The sequence below is a fragment of the Accipiter gentilis genome, chromosome 29 (assembly GCF_929443795.1).
Source record: "Accipiter gentilis chromosome 29, bAccGen1.1, whole genome shotgun sequence".
NCBI classification, from domain to species: Eukaryota; Metazoa; Chordata; class Aves; order Accipitriformes; family Accipitridae; genus Astur; species Astur gentilis.
This window is the reverse complement of record NC_064908.1, coordinates 14,892,020-14,916,111: the sequence shown is the minus strand read 5'-3', so window position 1 is coordinate 14,916,111 and position 24,092 is coordinate 14,892,020. Positions and strand designations below refer to the sequence as shown.

Sequence of the window (24,092 nt, the reverse complement as noted above, 5' to 3'; positions counted from 1 at the left end):
AAGAAGATGGGACGGCACAAAAGCATATTAGCAGCAGGTACAGCAAAAGAGAAGAAAGCAAAGCAGAGATGCAAGCAGAGGCCACAAGGGGCTGAGCCTTTAAAAGCACAGATAAGCAGTTTGATCTACAAATGAACCCGCGCGAACAGGCAACCTCATCAACAAGGCAACCCTGGGGATGCTCCACCTGTGCCTCAAGTCACAGGCTTCTGCTCTCCTCAGTGCAAGGGGAACGAGACAAGTTCCCTGCCACTTCCCAAGCAGTCGGGATCATGTCTCTTGTTTGTCACCTGGACTGGGACCACGGATGGAAAATATTCACTCCAAGAGGCACCTGCTGCACAGACGCAGCCCTGATACAGCTTTTCCTAGATAGCTGACAGCTCAAAGGGGGTGGCAGAAGAGGGTTTCTCCCCTCCCTTTTGTTTTGCTCATTTTTAATGCTTTGTTTTCCTAGAACTGCTCTGTGAATGATAGGGAATGAGCGAGATCATGACAGAGACAAAACTCAAAAGTGAAATGCAAACAGCAGAAAGCAAGAGCAGCATTTGACAGCAGTTTCTACTGAATTGAAGGAACAAAAGGTGGACACAAAGCCTGTTAGGGAGGGACTCATTATCCCTGATGCCCCCCATGAACTACAAGCAAGTTTCTCATTCACACACTGGTTCCTAGAAGGGAAGGCTGGCCTTAACATGCCTGCTTCAAACATAAATGTCTAGGTTAAAGATCATTGCAGGCTGCCTTCGCATCCCAGAATCAAGCTGTAAACACACAGCCTGCTTCCCATTCTGCCTAGATCTTGTTAGGCTATTCCCAGCTTTCTTGGACAGCTGTGATAAGTTTGAACAGTAAAAACATAGCCAAGAATCTCCCCATTGCAATGCACAACAAGGGAGGGGGATCCAGCACGCGACACAGAAGCTAAGCTAGTGGCTAACATAAGCTCTGCAGATCACGGCAGCACCCAGAGAGACCTCAGGCCAACACTGAGGCCAGGCAGTAACACCAGTGAGGATGCCTGCCCTTCCCCTCTGGCTCCAAACAATCTCACCATGCCCTGATAAAGTGAATAGGCATTAAAACCGTCCACAGCAGCAGACAGAACCGGGTGACAGTCACATTAATGCAAGGGGAAAAATAGATCCTTTCTGCTTAACACCTCAGAAGGGGTGATCCTGCCCCGCAGGCTAAACCTACCTCCCCAGCCCTCCTGTGTGCTCCGTAGCCCTCAGCACAACCCTTGGTGAGGCAAGTCCACTTAATGACATGCCTTGAGCTCACATGCTGTCAAACCAGACCTCGCACAGCTCAGCTACAGTGTGGACTGAGGAGATCGGTGCTGTTAACACAGTCCGAGCAACAAGAAAGCCTAGGAACAGGGGGACAAGTGACTTGCCCAAGGTCCTACAGAAAAGCCAGTGGGAGAACAAGAATGGTACAGACATCTCAGCCTTTTGCCTGCAGCCAGGAGGGAACACCACATCTTCAAAACATTGCTGGTTGAAGCCAGACTGTGAGAACAGGGTCAAAACATCCTTTCTGCATCCTCCTTGTCACTACCAGCTTCTCTCTACTTGTAACTTGCTTGATTTCCCATCCAGAAAGCACACACAGAGCCTCTGCATCCTGAGGCGAGGATTGCAGGCTGACATTTGCATCCCCAAGCATAACCCAACCACATTTATTCTCCCTGGCTCACAGATAAGCTGCCAACTCGTTCCTTGCCTCGGAAATATTCACTGTAGAGCCAAAAAAAAAAAAAAAAGAAAAGAAAAGAAAAAGGCAGAAAAGGAGAAACAAGGGGATCCAAACTCTTCTCCTACCTCTGAAACTTTGTATTCACAGGTCAGCTTCTTGCCCCTGACACCTTCATTCAGAGTGAGGATGAAGCCCATGTAATCTGCATATGCCTGCAAACATACCCGAGAAAGCAGGGCGTTAGAGAATACCCACGGTCTGTTTGAACAAGCAACACGGCATGGGAGCACTCGCGGACACCAAGGGAACTTTTCCCAACACATAGCACTGCTTTCTTGGAGACACCCAGGGTGCAGGGCTTGCTGTGAGGTTACTGCTATTTTTGGCAGACCTCAGAGGCAGATGGTGATTGCACCAAGAACTCTGCATCACTATAAAAATTACAGAGAAGAGAATCCTAAAAAAGCTCGCACTCTGCCCGAAATCCTTCCCTTAGCTCCCTGCCTCCTATCAGGTCAAATTCAAACTCCTCAGCTCTGCAGAGTCTCAGCTGTGCCTAGACACCCTGCTCTGCACTGTTTTTCCCAGACCTGAGCTGTTATCTCCCCTTTCCTCCTTCTAGACTTCTCCCATGCTCATGCATGATAGAGAAGTGGGAGACAGCCCAGGATCCTCACTGCTCTTCTCTTTAAACTTGCTGCTTTTGAAACATCATATCCAGTGCAGCTCCACAGCTCTGAGTCTTTAAAAACACCGGACTAGCACACTGCCACCTCTCTCTCTCTTTGGGCCCCTCTTGCACAGAAATCCTGACCAGGAGCAAGCCCTTAAATGCAGGAGACTTAACAAAGGAAGCTGCACTCAGAGGTTTGCTTGAGACCTGGCTATAACTTAAGCTTCTCTTAAGACATCACAGACGAGTCATCAAGCAAGAACTTACTCCTAAGAGGTGGGACAAGTCTGGGCTAACACACCAATCCCTCAAAGGGAGAGAGGGGAGAACCTGCCTGTTCCACCAGCTCCACACATACTGTAAACAAAAATTATCCAGCAAATTGAAGGCCTTGGCTCCAGAGCTCTTTCCAGTCCAGCAAGGTGGGAAGGCCCCAGGAACCAACCCACCCTGGAGCTATTAGAGGGCCAGGCAGCAGGACCATGTTCAGGCTGAGTTCAAACAGCACTGGGTATATCCAGTATTGATATAATGTACAGGCTAGGTAGGGTGAAATAGTTACCAACTTCTCATCTAGCTTGTTGGGAGGGAGCAGTAATCATTTTTAAGCATCTCTGGTCTCCTTCAACCTCTGGGCTCTTCCTAGCTCACTCCTTTGTTGGAGCATTTGGCTGCTAGACTCCATGTCTCATTGCCAAGTAATTTGCCTACAAACAGGTAGTGACTCTTCTGCTTTAAAACACAAATCAATTAATTTTCCATTACTTGCCCAAACCTGCTTTACCTCGTGGCTGTTCCCAGACCAGACCTGGCTGCCACTGAAACATCATAAGCACTTACCAGTTTTCCCTGACCCCCAAGCCATACCTGAGAACGCTTCCACTTGGCCATGTCAGAAACCATGTTTATCTCCTTTTTAGGGATCATGAAGCTCTGCTGGAGGGGAGGAGCCACCTCCTCAGAGGTGCCTGGGAGATGCAAAAAAGAGGTAAAATAGAAGCAGTGAAGAAGAAGAAATCCTCTATCTTCCTTTCTTAGAAATCAACATTCATTTCTCCAGAGACAGAAAGCAAACAAATCAATCCCAGCTTGCACTGTTATCTCACCAAGTCCTCCTCACCAAACAATATCCTCCCGATCCCCAGATAATATACTCCTAAGGACACTGCAAGGCTTCAGAAAGTGGCATTACATTTGTTTTCACAACTAAAAATGCATTTTCCATCTGGACAGAGAGGCTGGTGCAGGAGATAACAAAGACAACATCCAGCTACTTTAATTATTTCTGTCTTGTGAAGACAAGCTTTAGGTCATGCTGAAGCACTGAGCTCTCCTAACAAACTAACTGTGCCTTGTTTTTAGGGTGTTACACCTGAACTGCATTCCTCTAAAAAGGACAACTCCTGCAAAGACAAAGCTGGAGCAATTCAATAGATGGCAGTCCAGAGCCACAGCCCCTCGTCCAGGCAGCACAGGGGCTTGGAGGATACTGGGACACAGCCTCTTCCAGGTGGAAGCTATGAAGATCATTTAATTTTAAAGCTCTCTCAGAGCCCAGGATGTAATATTTAACGCAAATGCAAGTTGTTAACGCATTAGAGGGGCTCTTTTCCCCAGCATCTGGACGAAGGACCCAATCCTGCTGTAAGGGTGAGCCCTACCCCATGCTCTCCAGAGTTCTGCTCTCAGCCGGCAGCCCCACAATAGGACACTGCAGAGTCAGAAACGCTCCATGAGGTTAGAGGTAATTTGCGTTGTGCTCCTACAAGTGCAACTTTTAATAGCAAGAGGTAGTGAGGTAGTACAGCACGCCACTGCTAATGTGAATTTATGAACTCTGTTAGAGCCACCCAGTTCATCTTTTTAATTCTAGAAAATCTGAAGGCATTTGTTCAGCACCAGCCACCCTGGCAACGCTTCAGCAACTGCTCTCCACACTACAGCAAGCTCAGGCACTGGCTTCCTAACATACATCACCAAACTCCAACTGCTTAAAATATCATTATCTGCGTTTACATAGAAAATACTAGCCAGAAGTGTCGGCAGCCTTTTCTGCAGCAGACCTGTGCTGTCTAGCAGGCAGATCAGGGAAAAAGAAATCCAAAGTCCCAGGAACAATGCAGAGTCTGCTACAGACTTGTCACATAACCTTAGAAAGTCATTTAACTTCTCTGCCTTTCAAGTTCCACATCTACAGAACAAATGCAGTCTCATCAACTGTCTAGGGTGTTACAGCATTTGGTTCATTCCAACACGTAAGTTACAGTAAAACTTCCAGGTACAAGGGCAAGGGGAACAACACACGAGGAAATTAAATGAAAGACACGTGTGCCTCTCTTCTGAAAATTCAGCACACAACTCACAATGGCTCATAGCATCATAATGATGGAGCTGTTATTTTAAAAGAGCTTATAACATGAAAACAATTAAAAACGCCAGAGCAGTGGTGTAAAAAGGCAAACACTGACTTGTCCATTAATACCAGTGATACATAAAAACCAGAGATGTGACCAGGGCAGTGTCTGGCACTGGGGATCCAAGTATTAGCCCAAACTCATCACAGAACTTGTTTCATGTCTTTGTATTTGTTTCTCAACCATCATTTCTTCTGACACACACTTTGTGCATTTCCTCTTGGGGTGGAGATCATAGATACTCAAGGAAGGAAACACACTGAGGGCTGCAGGGGGTTACAATATTACAAAATGAACACATATGCAAAAGTCCAAAACCAATGCTGCGATGGAGACAGGAGCATGAGTTTTATGATGAAAAGCAACTTGGACAAAGCAGATACTTTTAGTCTTACTCTCGTGGTGTGGGGAGGGTGAATCAAACTCAGCCATGAGATGGACCTTCTACACCGGCAAACATCACCCATCTCAGCAACGGGAAACGGAGTCACAAAACACGGGCTACAGATGACAGGGAGTCCCAACTCCAGCTGCTCCAGCAGCCTAAATCCCGACCACCTTGCCCCTGGGATGCGCAGGACGGACACGCACACCCTCGTCAGCCCTCACAGGACAGAGGTTCTACCCCCCGCCCCGTCCCCGATCCCTGCCGTGGGATGCAGATCCCTCAGGGAGCACCAGCCCAGCTCTCTCCCTCTCGGGGGGATCGGGCCCTAACCGTACCGGCAGCTTACGGCCCAGCAGGCCTCAGCCTGGAGCAGGGCCGGGCGGTGCCGGGTCTCCCCAACCCACCCGGCCGAGGGTCAGGGGGCTCCAGGGCCCCTTCGTAACCTCAGCAAAGCCTCTTCCCACCTTACCCCACCACAGGCCCGAGCGCTCGCTGTCGTCACCGCGCCGCAGCCTGGGGCCCGGCGCCCCCGGCCCAAGGACCCCCGTGCAGCATGAGGCCCACCACACACACACCCCGTACACCCCGGGCCCGGCATCCCGGCCCCGAAGAACACCCCTCAAGGGCCCCGAGCGCAGCCCCCAGCCCAGAAAGCCCCGGAGCCGCCCCCCGCCCCAGAAAGCCCCTCACCTGCCCGTCGTTCGCTCTCTGCCATCTTCCCGGAGCCCGGCCACCGCCGCTGCCACCCCTCACCTCTCACCTCCGGACAACGCCGAAGCCGGCGGCGGCCATCTTTGAGCAGGGCACGCCGCCCGGGCCGGTCGCTCTCGGGGCTGTCAGTAGGAGGCGTGGCCCCTCCCGGCCACCGTCGTGGCCCACGCCGCCATGTTTGTGTGGGGCACGGCCTCCTCTGCCCACACAGGACCGCGGGGCGGCCATATTTGTGCGGGGCGCTGCGGCACCGCGAGGAGTGGGTGTGTGGGGAGGAGAGGAGGCGCGCCTCGGCGAGCAGGAGGACTCTTCTCATCAACTCCCGGAGAAGGCAGCTGGCAGAAGAGCCGCGTCCCCGCTCCGACACCGGCAGCGGCGCTCCCTCCCCTCCCAGCGGGACCCTGCCCTTCCCCAAGATGGCGGCGCGGGCTTCGCCCCGCTCCAAGATGGCGGCGGGACGGCCCCGCCCCCTGGCGGCCGAGCGGGGCGGCGGCGGCGGCGGCGGCCGGTGTCGCCGGTGTCCTTGCGGCGGGCGGCGGCCGGGGCCGGGCGCGGAGCCATGCTGGCCTTCGTGACGAGGGCTGTGGTAAGTGCCAGCCGCGCTCCGAGGGGACACCGGGTGGTGGTGGTGGGGTGCCTCCAGCCGGTCCGGGACGCGGCGGGGCGGGGGGGATGTCGGCCTGGCCGCGCCACCGGACCGAGAGGGAAGGGGCTGGCGGTGACCGGGTGGCCCCGGGGGCTTTCCCCGTGCCGGGCAGGCGGCACACGGCCCCCGGCCATCCCCGGGCCTCGATAAGGGGCCGGAACCGCGGGCGGTCAGCAGCGGCCGGGGCGGGAGCCTGCGCCACGGCCCCGCCGCAGGGGTGTCACGGGCCGGTGCCGCCGGGGGAGGCCTCCGCCAGCCCCAGTCTGCCCGTTCGAGCTGCCGGGAGGAGTTTAGAAGGGGCAGGGGAGGAGATGAAGCGGTTAGGGGGGGGAGATGGCTTCGCAAAGCTCCAGCACGAAGGGCCGCCCTGACCCGGTTCCGTGGCGTTGCTGCTGTCGGGGTCCGGTACCGCTCCCTAAACCCGGAGGGGAGGCACGGCTGCCTTCGTTAGGGCCGTAAGGACGGTGATTAAGGCGCACTGCAGGCGTGCGTTTCTCTCGGACGAGGATCCCGGTTGTGAGGAGGGCTGGAAAGGGCTTCGCCACCGGTGGGGAGCCGTGGGAGCACCGCTTATCCCGGGGTGGCGGGGAGGGATGCTGCTGAAGTTCATCTTCCAAGCCGGTTTGGTTTCTTTATGTGCCTTGAGGGAGCACCGTGTGCTGGAACATTCACCAGAGCTGTCAGAGATGGAGGGGCTTGGGGCTGGACGACAGCAGGGAAGGTGGATGCTGGCCATGGCTGGTCAGGAGCGAGGGAAGCCCAAGAAGCAGCTGTCTGTAGCTGCAGGCTTCGCCTTTAAAACGTGCCTTTCACTGCGAGCAGGGGGAAGGCTACATACGCAGCAGAGCTGTCAGCCCCACATCTGGTCTTAGGAACTGTTTATTGCAGACACTGATGGATCACAGAGAGCAGGAGGCAGAGTGGGATGACATGATGGATTCACTCCCAGAGACACTTTCTGAGTGGCCAGGCAGGGCTGGTTGTCTCTGAGCTTGAGGGGTTCTGCAGCTTCTAATTTAAAAATAAAAGAAAAAGACAATCCTCTGTTGTCTGACCCTAAATGTTGTGGCCGTGCGGGGAATCAGACACTGCTCTGAAGTTCCTCCTGTGCCCCAGCCCCAGGCTACAGGTAGATTTCCCACCAGCTTTGCAGGCTCTGGAAAAGGTCATCTGCTGTGTTGGAACGTGGCTCAGGAGCAATGCCAGCCCACAAGCTGGCCATGTCTGCAAGCCCCGCTCTCCGTTGGTGTTCATTTTCCCTGTTGCTTGTGGGGAAAGGTGGATTGTTTGCTCTACTTGCTGCCAGCTGCCGCCTCTGTTCAGCTGTGATCGCTATTCGTCCTCCCACCAAACACTTGAGTTTGACCTCAAACCAAACAAGCAGAGGACATAAAAGAGGAAAGATACAAATCCACTCCACATTTTAACATGCAGTTTTTTCAATTAATTTGGTTTGGGATTTTCATTGTTACCCCAGGGAAAATCTGAAACCATTTGGAATGGTCATACTTGATCTTAGCTATGTAGAAGACTATGCTTGTCTGCCCCTCAATCTATTAGACTGACATGAAGGAGGGGGTGATTTTCCTCGTGACTGCACAGTTCTGTTATTGCCCTGCTTTGGAGATAACTTTTTTTTAAAGGGTTGACAACCCAGAACTCCCCGAAGTCTCTGCTTGCAATAATGACCGCACACACATGGAGCGTGAGGGTAGTTAGGATACTGTCTTTAGCCCCAAACTGAATTTTCTCCCATCTCCAATTAATCCTGCCATCACCTACAGTGATGCTGGGTGACTGTCCAGCTCCTACTGGAGATCTGTCCTCATCTGACACCCTCTGGCCACCTTTGCCTGAGCAAAAGGACTAAATTCCCCATTACCCGCATAAGTCCTCCCTGCAGTTTGTCCCATCTGGTGACAGCCCACAGTGTCACCTGCTTCCAGGATGTAAATTGGAGTCTCCCCTGCCTGATGTTCAGGCTTCTCTCACAATGGCCGCTGTAGTTTCATGGTCCAGGCAAAGGCTGAGGGAACGATGTCCCCAGCACCTTCACTTCTGCCATGGCTGGAGGCCCAGGGCTATTGATCGGAGAGGGACTATGCCCACACAGTATTGATCAGCAAGCACCGACTGGGCAATGCAGGGCTGACGGTCAGTGGCCATGGGGGGACTTCCCAGAAAGACACCTTCATGGCAGTTGACGCAACCTGTTGGTCTGGTTACCCCATCCTCTCCCAGGCTTGTGTCTGGCCTTGAGCCCTCTGATCAGAGCAGTCATGTGGCAGTTTGCTAATGAGGTGGCGCCCTGCACGGGCAGCACATTGTCAGGTGGAAGAGGAAACCGAGACAGACCAAGGGAGAGGTTTACGATCTTTTCTGTCCTACCAGCCATGGATAGGAAGCAGAAGCAAGCGGAGAAGGTACAGTATGCCCACACTGCCATGATTAACACCCTTCATTTCTCCCCAGCCCCACTCTTCTTTCATGCTTCAGTAATTCCCCCTTCTCTTATTTTTAACATTCCTTTTCTAAATCTCAATCTCATAGTTCTTGCCAGGTCCTACAAAGAGCATAGGGCATTTTCTCTGGGGGCTCAGCACCATGCAGAGGCTTTGTCACCTTGCAGATTTACTCTTTCTTCTTCTCTGTGCTTAACTGCTGGGAGGAGGTGGCGGGACAGCTATTTTCTCATTGCCTTGGAAATCAAAGGGTATGTTCTCACTGGCTTTGCATCCTCAGTACGCTGAAGATGCAAAGTCCGGAGTCCTGTAGGAGAGTGTCTGATTCAGTAGATCCAATAGAGAGGGAGGAGCAGAGGGAACTGAAAACCTTTAGAATACAATTTAAACATCTTCAAGCTGAAGGATGTCCAACCCTGTTCACCCAAGAGGATGTTGTTATTCTTTTGGGAGAAAACTGGCAAGTTAATTTCCTGGTTATCAGTTGGGTTTGCTCTGTTTCATTTCTCTGCCCAGGGAAATGGTACAGTGCTTTCTAAGGCTTTCATTCCCACATGATCCCATCAGATCCCAGGAGTCTGTTGGCATCGCCCACAATTTCCTGAAGAGCTCTCCCTGTTTCCTCTCCAAAGACTCCTGTAATTTGGCCAGTCCCATACTGGTACAACTGGATAGAGGTTCTCTTCATATAGCTGGGTCCTCCAGTAACTGGGAGGTTCACCAGCATAAAGGAGCATTGCTCCAAGGCCTAGACATCACAGCCAGTCCTTCCGTGACCATCGCTGGTGATGTACGATCCCTGGCCAGTCAGAGAAGAGGCATTTTAATCCTGCCCCAAACTCACCTAAATTCTGCCTCATAAAAGCCAAAAGGGCAGTTTGATTTGGCATAAGGGTTCTGCTTAACTTTTGAGCCTTACACTGTTTTAAGAAGTCATGAAACAGTTTCTGACAGTACATAAGATTAATATTTCCTTCACAACTTTCTTCCCACTTACCATGGGATGGAAGGGTTTGACTTTGTTGAACGCATGGAGACTCTTAGCTGGAAGGTGCCTAGAGAGTGAGATGTCATTATCCTGGCAGCATTTCCTCTGATGAGCTGAGAATCAGTATTTTGGGAGATCAAGTTTCTCAGCTTTTCTGGATATCCTACAACCATCTCTAGCATGCTATCATTAGACCTGCGCCTTGTGTTTGCGCTTTGGGTGCTCTGCTCCCATGCTGAGACATCTGTGTGCCCTCAGAGAGGTTGGGATGGAGACTCCCAGATCCAGGTTATTTGCTACCTTGTGCACATCAGGGGGGAAGTTTTGTCTCGACATTTGCTCTGTGCTTTGCAGGCCAGGCCCTACGGCCTGCTGAAGCCGACAGCTTTAGGCAAGATCCCAGGCAGATTCCAACTTCATCAGGAAGCACTGCCCCATCTCCCTGTGCCACCGCTCCAGCAAACACTGGACCGCTACCTGCTGGCTCTGCAGCCCATCATCAGCGAGGAGGAGCTGAACCACACGCAGGAGCTGGTGGCTGAGTTCCGCAAGCCAGGAGGTGTTGGGGAGAGGCTGCAGAAAGGCCTGGAGAGAAGAGCCAAGAAAACAGAGAACTGGGTAGGTTGGGACTCTGGCCCCAGGCTCTGATTAGGGAGGGTGGAGGTCTGACGCACATCTCTCCAATGTCCTGGTTGCATCCACTGATACCTGTGTTTTTATGGCATCACCTTCATGACCAGTCTGCTGCTGACCTCCCTGAGCTGTTCAAGCTCCTCACCAGGACTTGGGTGAGCAGATTTATGGCAGAACAGGGAGTCGCTGACCCTGTCTGTGGCCGCTGAAGCCTCTAACCTGTTAACATCATACACCTGCCCCAAGAAGTTGAAGGAAACCCTCTGCTCAAGCCCTGCACCAAGAGCCCCCACTGCCTTGCTCAATTCCCCATCTACCATTCCATGTGCAAAGCATAAAACCCGAACAGTTTGTTTGCAAAGTGTGGGACAGAACTGGGGGCAGGATGCTGAGACCGTTCAGCCGGGCTTGAGTCAAACAGCAGCAGATGCCATGCCTGTTGCCTTTCTCCGTCCCAGCTCTCAGACTGGTGGCTGAAGACAGCTTACCTGGAGTATCGCCTGCCAGTTGTGGTCCACTCCAGCCCAGGTGTGGTTTTACCTAAGCAGGATTTTCTGGATCGACAAGGTCAGCTCAGGTAAAGTCCTCTTCTACCTTCCCCTAGGTTTCAGATGGGATGAGCTATCTCTGCTGTACAGGGAGGAGGGTGTGTAGGCCGATTGGGAGAGCAATTACCATGTGGTCCCCAAGTTTGATAGCTGTTTGTGCTGTGCCGATAAAGACAGGCTGCCAGGCTGTTAGGAAACTCCTGGTTGCACCAGACTAAATATTTCATCAAGGGGGAAAAACAAGGAGTCCAGTGGTTCAGGTACTAAACATGGGCTAAAAGCCTACGTTTCAGTCTTTGCTCTAGCACAGATCTTCATTGCAAGATGGCCAAATCACTGGCTGGAGGCACTGTGAGGATGTATCTGACACCCTAAAGACTAAGAAGCACTAAGATTGCGTGTGCAGTTGAAGGAGGCATAAAAAGTAGCCCAGGCATGTAAGGGAGACCAACCAGAAATGCCTCTGGAGTTTGCTAGTTTATAGGGATGGGGGAGCCTGCTGCAGGGACTGTCATTCAGTCTGTTCCTGCAGGGGACTGGCCCCTTCTGTATCATTTTACTTGTGATTTATGGTTTGGGAAACTTAACAGTGACCAGCCTCTGCACTCTGAGCTTTTACTTGCAATCAAACCCTGCCATGTCCTCTCTTCCTTGTGGTCTCCCTTTAATTTTTAACCACCACTACCAGTGTGTTAAATCCACCTGTAAAGCTTTAGCATTGACCTTTATACAGAGTTACTAGTCATCGCTGCTCTGGCAGATCAAAAGTACCACTGGGGGAGCAGTGAGGCTGAGAACAAATCCTCCCTTCCACTCCCTTGGGTACACCTAAGCAGAGGTGCACAGGGTGAGCCTTATGGCGACAGTGCAAGACTAGACAAACATCTTTGAAACCTCTCTCATATTATTCACTCTTAAGTAATCCAAATAGAAGATAAGATCTGGAGCACTACCAGTGCCCCAACCAGTGGAATTGAGCAGCTGCATAAGAATCTGGGCTCCCATGTAAAATAGAATCTAAATGCATGTTTGTACAGTTTGTGGCTGCAGAAGGAAGTTTGACAGCATGGCTTGACACTAAAGCTTCAGGAGCCAAGAGGCAAGTTTAGAAGGTGGAGTTCTCCAGTCCTTAATCTGGCAATGCTGCTGGCTGAAAACAAGTCGACTAACCCCTCCCCCTCAAGCCCTAACTCTGCTCCCAGGCTGTTTGCTCTCTGAAAAAGAACATAGGCTCTTTCACTGTTGTTTCCCAGCTGTTTTACTTCCTCACATTTTGCAATAAGGCTGGGAAATTTTCATTGAAAACTACTTTGCAGGATGTCATATTTGTTTAACAGCCTTTAGGTTCGTGGAGTTATGTCCTTAGATTTTTACTAGGGATGGGTAGGCTGAGCAAATCTAGATGACGCTGCCTGCAAATGGCAAATGCTCGCACCACTTTAAAGCCTTTGAAGCTCAGCTGACTGCAACCTCTTGTCACAGTGACCTCCTGCCCCTTTCCTCCCATGCATGGGTGGGAGCTCCCAGCTCAGAGCAGGCCAACCTGTCACTCCCAGCTAAGCAGTTTGATGTGGCTTGTCACAGCCTACCTCCCTGCTGGGAGTTGGCATTGGCAGTGCTTATGTTGATCCTGGTAAACACACCACCTCAGTGTCAGCACGCAGCATGTCTGCATTTGTTTCAGATCCCTCAATGTCAGAGGAACGCTCTTAAGAGTTGCGTTAGCAGCAGAACATTCACTGGGTAGGAACTAAGTCGGCAGTGGTGAGTCTTGGATGCAGGGAGATACAGCTGTGTCTTGGCTTGAAACTCAGACGTGGCCCCTGGCCAGGGAAGGGCAGAAATCCCCTTTTCTTGGTGCTATTTTAATGCTAAGACAGAACTAGGATGTGATAAAATCTCAACATGTCAGTAACAAATGCTGCTGTTAGAGGGTCATTTATATATACATCTGGACTGAAACCTGCTTTCTTGAAAGTTGTCCAGAGTTCCTTCGTTATACAGTAAGAAACATAAAGCGCTACATGGTAGGACTATCCAGCAATCTGAAATCACAACCCCAGAGTGGCTGTATCAACTAACCAGAGATGGGCACAATAGGGACTTGGCAGAAAGGCTGCACTTTCTAAGGAGCAGAGAGAAGCTCTGCTAGCCCTCCTTAGCTAGCTCCTGAGCCCCAGATGTTCTGTGTCTGAATCTCAACTTGTTACATTTGATATTTTTCCAGGTTTGCTGCCAAGCTGATCGAGGGCATCCTGGATTTCAAGACCATGATTGACAAGTGAGTGAGTGACCCTCCTGACTTCTCATGTGTCCTTTACTGTCATAGCAAGGCTGAGCCTAGTCAGTAAACCTCCCTTCCAAATAGAAAGGCAAGAGAAGACAGCAAATAGCTGAAAAGAGATATTGTAATCAACATCACTGCTCACTGCCAAGGTCACCGCCACTGGGAAAAAGCAAATTTACTTTTCTTTCTTCATGTTGTTTAACTTAATACTTTCATTGGCACGTGTATGTGCTTAGAGGGACTGAGCCTGACTGACAGTCCTGTGGAGCTACATACTTTTGTTTGCGCACAGAACAAGTTACAGCTCAGGCAGCAGGAATTTGTTTCTGTCGTTTTGGGTTTCTGGTGTTTCTCATCTCCCAGCTAGAAGGGATGAGCTCTGGAGAAATTGCTACTCCTTACTCTTTTTCTTCTGATCACCAACAAACTTCTGCTTATCATGCCTTATTTATATCCCAAAAATATGTTTACCAACACATTACCAACATCACACCTTTACATCCAAATTCAGACAAGGCTCAGGGCCAGCTGTGAGAAGGGTAGTTGGAATATGACTGCTCAAGTGATTGATTGAGTCCCAGTCTATCTAGTTCATGAGTCATAGATAGCACATCAGACACCACTCAAAATTATAGCTGAAAACCTCTTTCTGCCATTTCACAGGAAACAGTACATCTCCCAGTATATTGTGCCCTGGATTCTTTCTCTGCAGACAGCATGGTGTGTGCTAAGCTATGTAGTAGGTCCGGAGATTTATTTTTCTGGTGTTACAGAGAGGATAATGGTTTTCCCCTTCCCAAATGAAAGGCCAGCAAACAGACATTTTTTTTGTAGCCCCTACTAAGAAAGCTGGTAGCAGTGGGTAAGGACAGCCCCTTTTTTTATACCATCAGCACCAACATGTTTAGGTGTTGCTGGAGTGAGTGACAGCAGCTGCGTGGCTGAGCCTATGCCTGTCTTGTGTGGGGAGTGCAGGCCTTCTCACTGATCTGTTTTCTCTCCCCCTTCCTCCTTACCTTGCTGTGTCTCCAGTGAGACCCTTCCAGTGGAGTACCTGGGTGGGAAGCCCCTCTGCATGAACCAGTACTACCAGATCCTCTCATCCTGCCGCATTCCTGGGCCCAAGCGGGACTCCATTGTCAACTATGCCAAAGGCAAAAAGCAGTCCAGACACATCACAGTGGTTCACAACTTCCAGGTATGGCAGCTGCTGAGCTTTCAAGGTTTGTTTAGATGCAGGTGTCCCTTTCAGCTAGCTGTAGTCCAGAGGAAAGGGAACAACAGAAAGTCTGTCTGCAAGGTTTGCCTCACCAAGGATTCATTCCTGCTCCCCTTATCCCCTTTGGCTTTAGCTGGCCAATAGCTGGGATTGCTGTGTGCAAGCAACAGACTATGAGGCAGAAAAATGCTCTTGTCCTGTTTCTTGTCCCTGAAGTTCCTCTCAAAGCCCAGAGATCATGTCTGGAATTGGAAATTGCAAGTGGAAATTGCATAACAAACCCTACCATCACAGCTGAGTCTCAGAAATAGGAATTCCTCATGTGTTTTGGCCCTTATTACCATGGCTTCTGAGCTTCTTAAAACCTGGACTGTATTTATGCCCAGCCAGGGAAGTTGGACTTGGGTCTCTCAATTCTGAGCATCCTTTGAAGGTCTGCTTACAGGCTGAGTTCTTAGGTCAGGTCTTACCTTCTCAAAGTGGCTGTTCCCTGGTTCTGAGGCTGGACAATAAAGATCTCTCATGTTCTGTCTCTGTCCTTGTCCACTCTTCTCACCTTCAGTTCTTTGAGCTGGATGTTTACAACAGTGACGGAAGTCCCCTTACCACTGATCAGCTCTTCATTCAGCTGGAGAAGATATGGAACACCTCCCTCCAAACAAACAAAGAACCTATTGGGATCCTCACCACCAACCACCGAAACAGCTGGGCAAAAGCCTACAATAACCTTCTGAAAGGTCTGTAGAGCCCCTAACATGCAAGTGCTAACAACCATGAATGCTTGAACTACCAACCTCACTGCTGTGCTCTGCTCAGTTCTTTCCTTTGGAAGCTTGTTCTGGACAGAGAACATGAGCTTTCCACCTCAAAGAAGCAACCTGATTTCATTGCAAAGTATTGTTATTTTTGGTTTGGAAGGTACACAGGTGAAGTCCAAAGCTTGGTTTGTTAGACCTGAAATCCTAGAGTTTGTTGCCTTGCAAATGGGTGGGATGTAAGAAACATGAAAAAAGGAGGGTGAATGAAGCATGCTCACACCTGTAACAAACCAGCTGGCTACAATTTCAATAACTGCATACACCTCTATATGACCAGTACTGCATTGAGGTATAGTGAGAATCCAACACCGGGTCCTTCAAACCTGCTCTTTCAAATTTCAGTCTCCCTCCAATTAAAATGCAAGTTTTTCAACTCCCCTTCCTTATTTGCTGTTCATTTCTTTCCCAGATAAGACCAATAAGGAATCTGTGCGTACAATTGAGAAGAGCATTTGCACTGTCTGCCTTGATGCACCTATGCCACGGGTGTCTGAGGACATCTACAAGAGCCGTGTGGCTGCTCAGATGCTGCATGGTGGAGGCAGTCGCTGGAACAGTGGGAACCGATGGTTCGACAAAACCCTTCAAGTAAGTGCTGATGTTCTAAAGATCCTGAAGACACGGCTCTGGAGGAGATGCTTTCTCCTGAGACTACAAAGGTCCAAGAAATCCCAGAAACCTGTTGCAGGAAAGTTTTCCTTGTATTAAGAGAGTGGAGAAATAGGGGAGACAAGGTGTGGTGGCTGACAGTATGAGATCCTATGGTTTCCCTTGCAGTCACCACAAGCACCCACCCATTCCTGCCTCAGGGACTTTTGTTTCTTTTACTGCATCTGCCCATGCTTATTCAGTGTACTGGTTCTTTGTGTTACTTGTAAATCAATTTTCTGCCTGCGGTGAACAATGCCGCCTCTGCTTGGAGGCAGCCCAAACGTAGGGAGGTCTGTTCCTTCTATCTCCTCTAGGCTTGTCACTTTTCCTGTTTCTGCCAGAAGCTGCCCAATGGCTTTTTGTTTTGTTTTGTCTTTTCAAACATAAGCTGCCATCCCATGGCATCCGTCTGATCTCTTTTCCATTCAGTCTTGTCAAAAGCCTTCAACAGCAGCTGCTATTCGAGCTTCTCCTTCATTAGTTGGTATATCCTGGCTTGTGGACAGTAGCAGTAGTGCTTTAAAAGATTCTTCTCGTATCTGCTGAATTCTTCATAATGTTTTCAGCTATTTTGTTCCTATTTGGAACTCTTCATTGATCGGATAATGCTTACATGTTCCAGCTAACTGAAAAGTAAGGGTAAGCCAGCACATGATATTATTCCTGTATTATGTGTGCATCTAAATCAAAACCATTGAACCACTCTGTATTGCCAGGACACTGACCACACCAATATGTCTATCAGGCACAGCACACTCTTATCCAGTTAATTTTGCAAAACTGTCCGTGCTGTCAGATCTTCTAAGCCTGCTGAAAGGCTTCCACTGTTGTTCTGCTAAATGAGACTTTTGTGGTACCTTTCCAGTGTGCAAAGATAGGATCACTGTCGATTCTGATACAGATCAGTGAGATACTAACATCTCTCTGGATAGCTCCTGCTTCACACACTGGATGTCTGTCTTCAACACTGTCCTCTCATGCTTCTCTCATAGTTCATCATTGCTGAAGATGGCTCCTGTGGTCTTGTATACGAGCATGCTCCCTCAGAAGGCCCACCCATTGTCGCTCTTCTGGATCACATCGTGGAGTACACGTGAGTCCTGCCTCCTCTAATTTTTCTCAGCATTTGAGATAGGTTTTAAACCACCTGCTCCCCAAGAACATGCCTTCTCACAGCTCACCCCCTAGGAACTTGTTCTGGAGGAAGGGTAGTGATATGTTAATTAGGTGTTGCAGTTCTTGTATTCGTGATGAGAATTAAGTGGTTGAGCTACTCTGGCAAGTTTTGCTGCTGCTTCCATTCTCAGGGAATTGCACTGTTCAAACAGGACTTTTGCCTGGGAGAGGTGTTTCTTTTGGGCAGAAGGCACAGAAGATATTTCTTTCATACCCTTCAAAAAATGCTGTAATGGCACTGTGAAGAATTTTTCAGCCTCTGACTAGTGTCACAAGGTGTTAGGGAAGATCTCCTGTGCATTTCTACTCAGGTTCTGGTGTGCTTAGCTGTTCAAGGTCCGGTTAAACATAATCATTTCTTTATGCAGGAAGAAACCTGAGCTGGTAAGATCGCCCATGATTCCTTTGCCAATGCCCAAAAAGCTGCGGTTTAACATCACCCCAGAAATCAAGAATGACATAGAGAAGGCAAAGCAGAACCTCAACATGTAAGTACAAAGCAGGGGAGAGGTCTGGTGAGTGACTGAGGGAGTAATTCATGTCCCCCTTTGGAACATGACAGTGGTTTAAATGAGGCTTCCCCCACTGCAGCCAGGGAGTTTTCCCAGTGACTTCTTGGGTCAACAGCATTGAACCTAGCTGAAAAGCATACTAAAGCCACCTGCCAGGAATAAAGTCAAAGGTGCTGGAAAGGGGTAATTACTGATTCATCCCATTTACTGAGAAACAGCAAGGCTTTAGTGGATCTAACTAGGGATACTGTAGCATAAACACATATACACACACAAGCCCATCTAACCTGGTGAAGATTTTCAGCAGTGGCCAGAAAAAGCTCATCTCTGTGGTGCTGCCCAAATCTGTGTGTGCTGGAGCGCTCTATCCCTGCATAGGTCAGATCCAGATAGCCTGTTCTCTCTGAGCCTTGTGAAAGTAAATCCATACCTTTATGTTACAAGAGCAAGCAACAGACAAAGGAACACTTCCTCTTTCTTTGCAGAATGGTCGAAGACCTGGATATCAAAGTCATGGTCTTTCATCAATTTGGGAAAACCTTCCCCAAGTCAGAGAAGATAAGTCCCGATGCCTTTATCCAGCTAGCCTTGCAGCTAGCATATTACAGGTAAGACCACCAATAGGTAGCTTGTCAACCTGTTCACCATCAGACTCAAATATGTAAGCTTAATAAAGGTGGCAGAGACAAGTCTCTTGCAGGCTGCTATGGCCTGCTTTCTAAGTCCCATGTTTTCCCCATGCACTGGGACTGAACAGCAGACTTTACTTGTGGCAACTGCCAAGCAACAGGTGAGATTTACCCTTTTGTATGTGTACAGTCCTAGTAAGGAAGCATCAGAGGTCAACTGTCAGTGGGACTCACTCCCGTAAAGTCTTCTCCTTCCCTGCAGTTCTGCTTCACAAGAGGCCATTTCTCCCAGGGCAAACTCGCTTCTGTGACTTTCTTCTCTGTCTTCCAGGATGTATGGCCATGTTTGTGCCACATATGAGAGTGCATCGCTAAGGATGTTCCGCCTGGGCCGCACAGACACCATCCGCTCCACTTCTGTAGAATCTCTTAAGTTTGTGCAATCAATGGACAGCCCCGACAAATCGGTGAGGATCCTAAAGAAGTGGAGTAAAAGGACTCCACTCCAGAAAAAGAGGAAAGCTGCTTATTTGGCTAACCCTGTGTCAGCTGCTTTCAGCTAAGTAGAACTGCACCTGATATGAAGTTGAACTAAAACATTGCTTGTAGTGTATAGTCACACACCTTGGGTTTAATTTGGCTTTACTTTCACATGTATTGAAAGCCTGGGAAACAACACATGGACATTTCTAATCCCACCAAAAAGAAGTACGTCCCTTCTAGAAGTCTGTTTAGCTACTCAAACTAAGTTTTGCTACTGATGGATGGAGAACTCCATTCAGAATGAAGTAACACAGCCAACAAAATGATTTAAAAATTAAGTCTAGTAAATCTAAAAATTAGTCTAGGATAGACACATAAAGCAGAAATGCCCTCCATCCTAGAGAAACACCCAAAATGAGGTTTGCCATTCTGCAGAAAAACTTACAGACAGATCTCTGTGTTCTCAGGACCAGGAGAAAGCAGACTTGCTGAGGAGAGCTACCCAGGCCCACAGGCAATACACTGATATGGTGAGTGCCCTCTATGCAGCCAGACTTGGGGTTTTTACCTAGCAAATAAGGGTTCTGGTGAAAGTCAAGACCTGAAGAGTTTTCTCTGCTGACATAGCAATGTGGCTGTTAGTGCTGTTGCACAGGTCTAACTGATATGACAGTGCTCTAGGCCACAGACTGAATCCTTTCTCTCTAGCTAGTGGTTTAAGTATCCCTTGTGACTGACCGAAAGGAGGGAATCAAATATGAAAATAGCTTCACTTCTCACTGTCATTGTTGCCGATAAATGCCGAAGTTGCATGAGGACCCCTTAAACCACAGGGAGCCCATAGGCAGGAACTGGTAAGGTTGGTTCCACTGGTGTGTTTAATTTCACAGTCCTTACAAGCAAGACTGACTATTGGTCCTAAAGGCAAAATCTAGTTTCCTTCTAACTTTAAAGATTTAAAGATTTTTTTAGAAGTGTTCTTTAACCCAAAGAAATGGATAGTTTTGCTCTCTTGCCTGCTAGACAGGCTTTCATCTAGTCTTCCTTCCTTACAGGCAATAAGGGGCAATGCAATAGACCGCCACCTCTTAGGCTTGAAGCTTCAAGCTATTGAGGACCTAGTGAGCATGCCTGAACTGTTTATGGACACAGCATACGCTGTTGCAATGCACTTCAATCTCTCAACCAGCCAGGTAGGACTCATCCAAGCAAAGACAGAAGTGCTTTCTTGGTTTCTTTTCATTGCCCTTCTCCACATTTCTCCTTCATTCCCTTATGTTAGAAACTAATCTTCATTTGGGGACAGAAATTTTTAAGGCTTCTACCAATTCCATAAAGCTGCAGATCTGATCTTACAGCGGCTACAGTCCCTCTCAACCCTGTAAAAAAAAAAAAACAACAAAAAGCAACCAAACCCTAGCATAACCAAAGCCGAAATCACCAAAAGTGTTTGGTGTCTAAATGCAAGTGAGATAAATTGAAGTTAACTGCCAGAATAGCTTTATGTCCATCTGCTGTGCTGTGATTTTTAGCAATAGAGTTCTGTTAGTGACCTATTACAAGCTTATCTTGGGGATAAGTACTCCTTTGCAAATGAATAGGAAAACACTTTGCTACTAAATGGTAGAATCCAACATGCATGTGGTGATAGGTGAGTCTGACCAAAAAGGCCCTCTTCTAGAGCATTTTAATGAGATGGCAGTTTCTTCTACTATTGACAGAGCTGTTAGCATTTGATGGCTACATTTCTCTCTTAGAGAAGTTTTTAATCGCATTGTCTCCACAGGTCCCAGCAAAGACAGACTGTGTTATGTGTTTTGGTCCCGTGGTTCCAGATGGCTATGGAATCTGTTACAACCCTATGGATGAACACATCAACTTTGCAATTTCAGCATTCAACAGCTGTGCTGACACAAATGCAGCCCGCATGGCACATTATCTTGAGAAAGCACTGCTAGACATGAGGATCTTGCTCCAGTCCACTCCCAAATCCAAACTATAAGAGGCAAACATGATGCAAAACCCCCAACTAAAGGGGCTATCCCTCATGCACTGAAGTTCCCAGTTCCTCAGAAAATGATTGAGGGAACAGCTTGCCCTGGAACCTAGGAGGGCATCTACCATCTGTTTTCAGCAAGAGGTTACAGAATAGTCATCTGCAGATATTGGACTCTGTGGTGAGAGGAAACACTGTCTTAAGCTGAAGTAGAACTGACTGGTCCTCTCCCATCAATGCAAAGTACACCTTCCTGTCCTCAAAGAGGACTGAAATATGATTTTTATGGAACTTACTGTAAAGGAATACAGAAAGCACACTCCTTATCAGTATCTAAATCCATTTGGTGAGGAAGGTAGCTCTCCTCCAGGAAAAGCAGGGAATGTTTATTATAATGATGGAACTACTATAAGACCAAGTCTTTTTGCTGGTTTCATCTTCTGAAGAGCACAGCATCTTTCAGAATTGATGGAAGTTTTTCTGCTGCTCCAGCAAAACTTCACCATTGAAATTTGGCAAGGGGAGAAAGAAGTTCTTAAATCAGAGCAGATTGTGTTTGAGTGCACTGCACTACTTATCCCAGGCACTCCAACCACTACCTGCTTTACAGGCCTAGGAATGTTCCCCTCATTTTAGGATGCTGGGTTCTCCTTTCTGTTGCACTGACCCTATTAACAACAGAATATCATTTGCTACAAAGTAAGGTGGTTTTTTTGTTGTTGTTGTTTTGGGCTTTGTTAAGTTTGCTGTTGTGGTCCTAGCCATTGATCTTCAGGCTCAGCATAAAGCTTTTTTCCCCATAAAGTTTCTACAAAACTTCTCTTACACAGGTTTTGCTAGCTTTGGCTTTATGTATGTTAACATTTGTGGAGATGAGAAGGGATTGCCTATGCATTTAGCAGAACACTTGCTTCACTGTACCTTTCTTTGGAATTGAGGAAAAGAAAAAGATGCTGACCTCCTGTTTACTAGCCAGAAGGCCACATGCCTAGCCTCCTTCAGGGCACACACATGAACCCAATGTGATTTTGTACCTTACCTTCAGAAACAACATATTTGTGCATAATATGTTATGCCTAAGTTGTGGACAAATAAGAATGTTTCTGATCAGGAACTCCAGAACATACTTCCATTTCTGGCCCACAGAGTTAAAATCTGTTAGAGGCAAAGGAAAAGCAGCTGCAGAATCACCCTTCTTTCACATCACTCTGCTTTAACAAGGCAGGAAATCTTGAAAAGCAGGAAGAAAGCTGAGAACATGTGGGCAGTGTAGATGTTTGTGCACTGTGGCAGCCATTGTTCCTGCAGTTAGCAGTACAGCACCTTTTCTGCCACTCTTGGGAGTTTTTTCTTCCTGCAGTGTTACTTAGATTTATGCCAGCTCTATTCTGTGAGAGAATGATCTCACGATAGTGTTTTCATGTTCAGTTGACAAACTTGAGACAGTAAAAGATTATATATAAACATTAACATACAATTGTAGCATAGGAATTTTTGTAAGCACTACTTCCAATGAATCTGCCAGAATCGAAGCTCCTGACTCTACTTTTATTTAGTAAAACTGTATGGTAATGAAGAATTCTAGTGCTATTTCTGCAACAGGAATTTAATATTTGAATTATACACCATTCAAGATGTGGCTGCTGGGACATCACCATAAACAAGAAGCATTAGGAGTCTGATGGCCTGTTTTGTTACCAGGGAAATACTTGATCATAATTGCTACTTTTTTGATCATAGAACAGCAAGGGACATGATCAAAGTGCCTTGGTGAACATATATTTAGAAGTTTGCACTAAACCTGTTTAAAGAAAAAAAAAATCATTCTAATTTGCTTCTTGAAAGACACAAGCCAACACTACTGCATTTTTCTTCCTAAAAGGATGTTATTTCAAAGCTTCTTATACCTAAATAAACCTTAAAGAAAAATTTAACTGAAACTCACCTGCACAGCCAGTGATTGTATGAACTGCCACTTTCGCATCATCTACATGGATTTAGTTGATCTTTTAGAAGAATCCTGAATGGAGTGAGATAATCTAAAAAAACCAATAGGAGCTCTACAAACCTACAAGCACATATCCCTGCTCTGTTGACTCCTCTGTATGAATTGGACTGAAAACTGCAAGAGGATACTCAGTATTATCAAAGTGTAAGTGATTGTGTAAATACTACATAAAAGACCAAACCTTGGCTGGAATAACATCTGGGTTCATGGAGCCTTTTACATTGAAAAAATATTCCTTTTGCCAAAGTACCCTCCCCCCATACTGAATCAACCTCTGTTGCTAGGGGATGAGTTATTTCTCCCTGTCTGCAATGCCTTCAACCACTGATGCTACAGTATTGCCACTTAAGTATTTGAGACTGGCCCTTTTCTACTGCTGTCTCATCAAAGGGGAAGGCTCTCAAAGGAAAGTGCCTATTAAAGATTAAGCAGAAGTATGCACTGCTGTGACTGTATCTCAGAAGATGGGATTGATCTACTCTGGATATCCCACTAGCTTCAGCAGAATACAGCTGCAAGAAGCAGACTATCACACTGAAAGAGATACAAGATTCATAAACCACTTAATGCATCCTTAATGATACACGGAACTGAAATTCAGATGAATGAAGCTGATTTGAAGTGCTTGAAAGGACACTAAAATCATTACAAGGTTTCTCCTTTAAAAACTCTTTTCTTATTGTACAAGTTCTAAAATGTGATGTCCTCCTGATTCATACCTTGTTGATTTTTTTTTCTGTTGACTTAATGAATACTATTTCTCCTCCCTGTTTCTGATTGTCTGATTGTTTGATCAAGAGATGTCCATTGTCTTAAAGGCACATTAAGTACAAGAAACTTCAGATCCAGAAAAACCACCGATTTGGAACAAATAACTTAAGAAATGCATAGACTGAAAATATTCAGATAACTCTTGGGGTATGAGTGCAATTTATGACACAGCCTGGTAGTGTTGCATGCTTTGCTGGTTAGCTGTGTTAAATACTGTTTTGGTAGTGTAATCCATGTCATGCAGAGTTTTGAAATGTTCTTTGAATAAACTGAAACATAATAAATAGTAAGTGCTACAAAAATGCTTAAATCTCCTCAAACACTGCAGAAGTTACATAACTACCCTTAACAGGAGGATGTTTGTGTGGGGACAGCAAG

The 24,092-nt window shown here is 47.7% G+C and overlaps 2 protein-coding genes across 5 annotated transcripts in view; one reads left to right on the top strand and one right to left on the bottom strand.

The window, feature by feature from the left end:
* Positions 1–6,016, bottom strand: part of PTPA (protein phosphatase 2 phosphatase activator) — a 30,799-nt gene extending 24,783 nt beyond the window's left edge. Inside the window, exons 1-3 of the mRNA XM_049832034.1 lie at positions 5,867–6,016; positions 3,242–3,342; positions 1,827–1,913 (exon numbers count right to left, since the gene is read on the bottom strand). Of these exons, the coding sequence (XP_049687991.1) occupies positions 1,827–1,913; positions 3,242–3,342; positions 5,867–5,891 (213 nt within the window). The 5' untranslated portion in view covers positions 5,892–6,016. The remainder of the gene's footprint in view (positions 1–1,826; positions 1,914–3,241; positions 3,343–5,866) is intronic.
* A 371-nt stretch (positions 6,017–6,387) lies between these two features.
* CRAT (carnitine O-acetyltransferase) lies at positions 6,388–24,000 on the top strand. Of its 4 annotated transcripts, none has more exons than XM_049832840.1 (15): positions 6,388–6,473; positions 8,775–8,956; positions 10,338–10,601; positions 11,075–11,193; positions 13,392–13,445; positions 14,484–14,649; positions 15,233–15,407; positions 15,898–16,076; positions 17,132–17,232; positions 17,684–17,803; positions 18,313–18,435; positions 18,788–18,923; positions 19,407–19,469; positions 19,995–20,132; positions 20,726–24,000. In XM_049832840.1, the coding sequence occupies exons 2-15, from the start codon at positions 8,813–8,815 to the stop codon at positions 20,939–20,941; spliced, it is 1,998 nt and encodes a 665-aa protein (XP_049688797.1). In that variant the 5' UTR covers positions 6,388–6,473; positions 8,775–8,812; the 3' UTR covers positions 20,942–24,000. The 4 variants fall into 4 exon arrangements, with proteins under 4 accessions (XP_049688797.1, XP_049688799.1, XP_049688798.1 ...); XM_049832841.1 differs by having other exon boundaries at positions 6,389–6,473; positions 8,854–8,956; XM_049832842.1 differs by lacking the exon at positions 8,775–8,956.
* Positions 24,001–24,092: the final 92 nt, after the last annotated feature.

Excerpts from the sequence above, each read along its gene's own strand:
- CRAT (XM_049832838.1), top strand. The coding sequence starts at position 10,164 with ATGCTATCATTAGACCTGCGCCTTGTGTTTGCGCTTTGGGTGCTCTGC. Across the intron at positions 10,602-11,074 it reads CCAAGAAAACAGAGAACTGG|CTCTCAGACTGGTGGCTGAA; the intron begins GTAGGTTGGGAC and ends TCTCCGTCCCAG. Across the intron at positions 18,436-18,787 it reads TTGCAGCTAGCATATTACAG|GATGTATGGCCATGTTTGTG; the intron begins GTAAGACCACCA and ends TCTGTCTTCCAG.